This window comes from Paramacrobiotus metropolitanus, unplaced genomic scaffold (genome assembly GCF_019649055.1).
Source record: "Paramacrobiotus metropolitanus isolate TYO unplaced genomic scaffold, Prichtersi_v1.0 Parri_scaffold0000528, whole genome shotgun sequence".
Classification (NCBI taxonomy): Eukaryota; Metazoa; Tardigrada; class Eutardigrada; order Parachela; family Macrobiotidae; genus Paramacrobiotus; species Paramacrobiotus metropolitanus.
The window spans coordinates 1-7203 of record NW_026570748.1 but is presented as its reverse complement, the minus strand read 5'-3'; the positions used below and the strand labels follow the sequence as shown (position 1 = coordinate 7203).

Genomic DNA, 7203 nt, shown 5'->3' with positions numbered 1-7203 from the left:
GTCTATATTATGCCGAAATGTCCTTATGCCGAAATGTCTTATGCCGAAGTGTCCTATGCCGAAATGTCCCTATGCCGAAATGGTCGGACACGGCGATGTTCAGTTATTAGGTCGCTGGGTTCCTCGAATCACAGTCAGTTTTTCAGTTAGAATGACGAAACATGTTGCAGGCAGGCTTGCGTCTTGAATTGTTTCAATAAAAATATCAAGTGTTTTGTGTTTTCTCTGAAATAAGTTTTTGTTGAATTTTATTGCTGTGTACAGTATAATGTTATTACCATAATTATTATGGAAGTTGTTCACCACTTGTCCACCATTCTGAAAAAATTTGAAGTGAATATCACTGAGAACGTATTGCAGGCGCAGGCGTATTGCTAAGTGTAAGTGTTTCGTTAATTTGCCCTACATTCTTACGGTATCCGTGATGTTTAGTCCTCAAGGTTCTGTTTAGGAATATCGCAAGATATTTCGCTGAAGACCTTCGTCTGTCCTGAGATACCATTTATGGAATCGAATGGCTTTCTGTTCTTCACGTTTTGTTTAGGCGTTTTGAAAATTATTTAGATACGTTGTCATCTGTACATGGCATTTGTTGCTTGTGCTCTAGGATGCGAAGTTCTTTGCGTTTGACAATCGCAAACTGTGCTTTGCAGGTTTGATTTTTGTGGTGGACAGCAGTGATCGTGGGCGCATCGGAAAAGCTGCGGAAGAATTGAAGCGGATGTTAGCTGAGGATGAATTACGAGAGGCTGTGCTTCTTATTTTAGCCAATAAACAGGTACGTTAAAATTTTAAGCTCCAAGCGGCGACCATTTCCGGCTTTACTGAGATAGCTGAAGATTTAAGTAAATGTGTTTGTAATTTGATTGTTGGATGGTTTCAACTTCAAATTGCAACTGTTGCACGTAAATACGTAATCCAGCCGAGTGTTCATCGTTTGTATTTACGTTAGTTTTTCAAATACTGTGTTTTTTATGGAAATACCTTTTTTTGAATTCCCTCTGCAGAATTTTTATTTTGTTTTATTTATGTTGAATACGAGCTGTTGGTATCGATGATGTTTAGTCCTCGAGGTTCTGTTTATGGATACTGCAAAATATTCCGCTAAAGAAGTCTGCAATAGCCCCTGAAATATCATAAATATGTGTTCTGACTCATGCAGATTGCTGTAAACGGTTGGACGACTTAGTTTGGTGTTCGTTAAACCGGTAGCCTTTTTTAAAAGTACATACTGTTTACACGAAGTATTGTGTTTTAGGAGTTGCCGCATGTAATGACCACTGGAGAGATTTCCGACAAACTTGAATTGCCTTCCCTGCGAAACCGCAATTGGTTCATCCAAGCCACATGTGCCACGAGCGGTGACGGCTTGTATAAGGGATTGGATTGGCTTTCTAATCAGCTGGAGAAACCAAAATGAGCGGATATATGACTCCAGTCAGCGGATCAGTCCGTTATACTGCTGTGTGTGGAAAAACATGTGTTTTTTTTTTATTATTCGGCTCCAGCCTTGCTAATTGGATTTGAGACCTATCCATTGTGGTAATCATAATCTTTTTTTTGCGATTTTCTCTTTTTCTGCCAAATATCATGTTTATGTGATGACGAACGTGCCTTTTAACGTAAAAATAATGCAGTAATAAAAGCCATCCTGTGTGTTTTTTGGTTTTCCGTTTGACCGTTTGTCCCCTGTATAACACTTCACTGTTTGTTTCATTTTGCAACATTCACCCGTTTTTCTTATGGATAAGCCCTTGATTCTTTCAACATTTTTTGGGATGATTATTGAAAAACGATCTGGCCGGTTTACGACTTTGTGATCCGCACGTCTTGTCGAATTAATAGGGTTTTAAGTTACTTACTGGATGTTCAGATTTGCTAGTGCATTAATCGAGCGGGCGAGCGAAGCGAGCCCGCGTTTTTTTCAATATAAGCACTTTGAGGTTTTAAGACACGGCGAGCTTGACCTTCAGGTTCCTCACACCCCGAAACTGCGGTTCTAAGACACGGCGACCCTGACCTTTAGGTCGCCGTGTGACCTTTAGTAACCTTTGTGACCTTTAGGTTCCCGAGACCCCGAAACTGCGGTTCTAAGACACGGCGACCCTGACCTTTGGGTCGCCGTGTGACCTTTAGTGACCTTTAGGTTTCCGACACCCCGAAACTGCGGTTCTAAGACACGGCGACCCTGACCTTTGGGTCGCCGAGTGACCTTTAGCGACTTTACAGTTCCTGAAACCACACAACCGCGATTCTACGGAGCTTAAATTTCTCAATCTTATGTGCTTACACAGCAAACTCTACCTCTTGATTTTTGGTGTGCACGTTAGTGTTGCAGTAGTCAGCATTATGCGTCATTTCTGAATAAGATGGGCTACTTTTAGCATATTATGAGATAACGTTTAACATGACGTTTCTCTTGATGCAGGCGACTACAGACCATAATATCACGTTAAGGCGTAACGCAATGTTGTCGTAACGAGCCGCGGGTACTGTGACAATGGCGATGCTCCAACTTTAAGCTACAATTTATTTGCCATGAGGGATATCACGTTACCTCAACAGATAACGTGAGCGTACAAAGCTGCAGTTATTGCATTTAATGCATTTATCCGTGTTTCACTGCTTCTTGCCTTAACTGGCTTAAGTTTGCGTTATTGTGACTGTTAGCTATAACAATGAAAGCAAAAATCGTAACTGCTTTACTTCGGACTCACCCGAACTGCAAGAGGTTATCGCAAATGCAGCTGGCTGACGTTACTTTAATCGGTTGTAGTTAACACAGCGGTTCGTTGTAATGGGCCACCACTAATAAGTTTAGCCTTAACTAAGGTTACGGATTTGCGTTACAGGGACCTTTGTTGTTTGATAATAATGAATTTAGTGCCTTCTGCAACGGTACAAAGTCGCCTCACGCACACAATAAGATAACACGCATATAACGGCAAAACTGGACAAAATCAAACTCAAAATTTGCGTACTTTAACGTAATAATTCGAAATTACCGTGGGAATAACAGCTATCGCACCGATCTGCAGTGCGGTAGATTGATTTTTGTTATTTTCGAGACTGGCTTTAGTTGCTGTAACGAGCGATGGTAACTGTTACGGGCTTCCTCAGCATAATGAACCGCGGTCTCAGTCACCGCTACCATGGAAGTCTAAGGTTACCGTAAGGGATTCGCACTAACGACACGCCTACCCACATATCGTTTCTGCCAAAATCTGCAGACTTATCCCATTAAAAACTGCAGTTCCCGTACCAGATCACAGCTATAGTAGCAAATTACAGCACATTGAACCGATTGCTGCTGGGACATTATTCTTTTAACGTTTCCGAATGCTTGCTAACGTAATGGGCTCAAGAAACCATAAAAGGATACGATACTGTTATGTAATGTTTTACCGCTGTGCTAAGCAAATTACCGTAAGCGTAACGTTTTCTCTCGTCAAAAATTTACGGTTACAATGACAGGTCATAGAACGCTTACGGAAAGCATATTTCTTGCGCAACATCCTGCTTTCACTGGTTGGTAGATAGCGTGTAGAGTACCTGATACCCTTCATTAAACTTATAACTGTAAAATAGATGGTTAAAACATTACAAGAAGAAAACCTTCCATATAAATACATTAATTATCGCATTTTTTGGCTCCCGGAAATAAGAGCCCCACTGCATCAAGCGCACCTCACCTAGCCTGTTTGAATAATAACACCTCCTCTCGAAATTACGCCCTAGGGAGCCAGTTATAAATATAAAGCCTTGCAGGATGATAAGAATGCTGCAAATTGCCTCACAAAAGTTGTTGCAGTTGTGAGCAAACAATGAACATTCTTTTGCAGATTTTCTACGTAACTAAATATATGCTGACAATATTGCAGGCACGATTAGGCGGTTGCATGTTCCGGCAACTATTATGTTCGCGTTTGCTAGAACAGAATGCGCAGTCTTATAAACTACGGTGTCTTTCCCAAAACATATCGTTCAAGAAACAATGACACCTTCCGAGATTGCGCCCTTCCCAAAATAAGCTCCCTGTGTCATAGCCTTAGGCTTATATGTACCCCAAGGCCGCAGATTCTCTAATTACAGTAAGAAATTTTATTGATACGTTTCGGTGGAATATTTTTTGCTCGAACGCAAACACAGTTTTCGCTACAACTTTAAGTTGCACGCTAGCGTTCTACATATCGAGTTTAAGCTTAATTTAAAGCAGACTTTATGTAGAGCCACTGTTCAGTGGTTTAAAAGGTTAGTTAAATTATAAGCGGATTTTGTCTTACGCTCCCGTTTCGTGAGTGAGTTTGCTTTCTATCACAGCGGCAACAAACGAAGAAATAATTTGCGCAATTCAGTTGCCCGATGTTCAAATTTGCGTTATATTCTACTGCTTATGTAGTAATTAAAGTCACTGTACTTTACATCCTTTATTTGAAGTGAAATTGCACGTGTTTTAGAACTGAAATCGGTTAGGCCTTGTTGATTTGCATACCCACTTATCCCAGGAACTCTTTTCGATAAATATACCCCACTTAAACGAAAGCATCAGAAGGACAAGACAGATTCAGTCGACCAGTACAGAGTTTAAGTATGCATCTTTTCTTGATGGGTGTTACAGAACATATTCAAAATGATTAAATTTAATTTTAAAAAAACTAAGAAAACAATTTAACAATAGACACGTTTAATTGCACTTTGCTCGCTTGCGTATCAAAGTTGCACACTTCGTTTGTGTTAATATTAGTAGAAAGTAAAAGTAAACTTTGTAATTTGTTTGTTGCGGAGGTTCAACTAGCTGCTAATTTTAGTTTAAAAATCAAATGACCTGTTTAATTTTGTCGTCCAATGTTTTCTTGAATGTCTGGCTTGGACGAAAAGGTTGTTTCGAAACGTTTCTTGCAAAGACTTGTTTTCATCGCTTTTGTTTATTCCACTGAATGTATACTACATACTTTATTGTATTCTGCTTACTTTATTTACTGCTTTACAACTTGATCACCTCTGGCTGCTATTGTACTAAAATTATGAAACAGATTTTTTGGTTTAGAGGGTAAACTGCACGAGTGATTCAAGGCAATAATCTTGACAGAATAAGCAACATGCCGGACGGATAATAGAAATGTGGAACGTTTTTATCTGTTGTTTGATAAACTGGGTGGATTTTGAAAAAAACAAGAACTTAAGATACCATTCTTCAGACCACAAATTGTAACTCAGCCATGTATAATAATTTGTCTCATGTTGCTGCTTTGGGGTGAGCAGTCGGTTAACTTGATGTAGGAGATTGTGTTCGCGACACACCAACGATAGATGGTCCGGTGTACGACACGATCGAACGCCGCACCGTAATCATATCGCCGGTGATTGATTGTGTTCGCTCTCATCACAACCGACAAACGATAAACGCTATATGGTCGAGGGTTGCCTCCGAAATGAAACGTGAAATGTTTGTATCAGCCTTGGCGCTTTTGTTTGTGCGAAATTGGTTTTAGCTGCGAAGCCGATGAAAATTAAAATTATAAATTATTTTTTGACAACAAAGCTGCTAGATTTGAGCGCCAATGAGCGTTGTTATGAACATTTGAGTTAAAACAGGCGTCTACGGAGTTCGAGTAAAAAGTTCGCACTGAGTACTTCAACGACGCCGTAAGCTTTGCATGTTAAATTCAAATAGTTGCAAAACCGTTTGTTTTAGGACAAACTCTCCTCACTTGGTATGAAAACACTTATTCTGATTTACTTCGCTTGCTAATCAACAACCATTCGAACTTATTCCGATACCTCAAAAGTTTCGTGATTTGGTAACTGCAGCCGTTCTAATCGATGCATTCGCCACGAGAGCGGTTGCTATTTCGCAGAGCTGTAGGGTAAGCTTGACGATCTCTATGCTTTCTATCGTCAGTCGTATCGTCAGACGGTCCGATAAGGGTACGCCATGAAGACGTGCAAGAGCCTATCGTAAATCATACCATACATCGTAAGCGTTTTTGTGATTGCGAACACAATCTAATTGCTGAATTCTAACAAAGGTGTTTACCCAGTAAACGGAATAAATGGGATTGCGCACAAGTAAGTATATTTTGCAAAGGGCACAAGAAGAGCTTTACAAATGCTTTTTTGGGTCGACGCCTGAAAAACCTTCCTGATTCAATAGTTTTGTTGCAAGTGCAACTTTTGTGAGCTACATTTAAATTCATACCGGCCTTTTTTTTCCTTTTCCGTCAATGTTACTTTGGGCTAAATGGTCAACTAATCAAGAGGAAGTGGCCGAAGAATTGCTATGATCACAAAGGTGACAGTAGCTTAGGGTAGTGCCTAAGTTTTTAAAAACGGAGCGACAGTGGCCGAAGGTGGTGAAAGGGGTGACAATACCCGTTTCCAGCTTAACTGCTTACGCAGAAAGGCAAAAATTTAAAGCTGAAAAAAATATATAACTTAACGTATTAAAATGCCAAACACATACGATTGTAAGTTACGAATATGCAGCTTTGATATTGCAAGTTTCTACCTTTCTAACATGACGGAATATGTTGTACGGTAGCAGCAATGTGCGTACTTCTATAATATCTGTACTGAGGTGCTCGTACTTTACGGCTATATTAATTTGTACTTTCTGGCATTTTCTCTTTTGCTCGAGGTAATACTTTGCTTTGCTAACCGGATGCGTTTCGCGCCTTTTTTTAGCATCAGTTCGTTCTAATTCTGAGTATGGCAGTTTCGGAGTTTACTATTAAAATATATCTTCGGAATGCAATCGTATACTCGCTTCGCGTAGATCGTAGCGTATGCACATTATATTTAGTTATGCCACATTAAAATTATCAGCTCATTCTCTGTCGTTGAGTAAGATCGGTAGGGTTGATATTGCGTTATTATTTTATTTTTATTGCGTTTTTATTATATTGCGTTATCGTATTCGTAACTCGTCTCTCGTCAAAAATAAGACCTCTACTTTCTACATGAAAAGCTTAACACCGCCGCCCGCTCGACCTAAGGGCGGTCACGACCTTCTATGCTAGTATATTAATTGATTATATTCATTAATACTTATGTTCATAACTTCATAGCGCTTAAGTTCACTAATTATGCTCATCGGTGTACCAATATGTTCACTTTTGCGTATATTTATCGTGGCACTTTCGATTAAGCGGTGCTGCATCTTTCGATTTCCGCCAGTAATTTCCGCCTTTCGATTTTGTATTA

General features: G+C 39.8%; 1 protein-coding gene across 1 annotated transcript; it reads left to right on the top strand.

Moving 5' to 3' along the window:
* The first annotated feature begins 288 nt into the window (after window positions 1–288).
* LOC129602510 (ADP-ribosylation factor 1-like) lies at window positions 289–1657 on the top strand. The gene is made up of 3 exons (XM_055501540.1): window positions 289–351; window positions 608–778; window positions 1259–1657. The coding sequence occupies exons 1-3, from the start codon at window positions 289–291 to the stop codon at window positions 1418–1420; spliced, it is 396 nt and encodes a 131-aa protein (XP_055357515.1). The 3' UTR covers window positions 1421–1657.
* Window positions 1658–7203: the final 5546 nt, after the last annotated feature.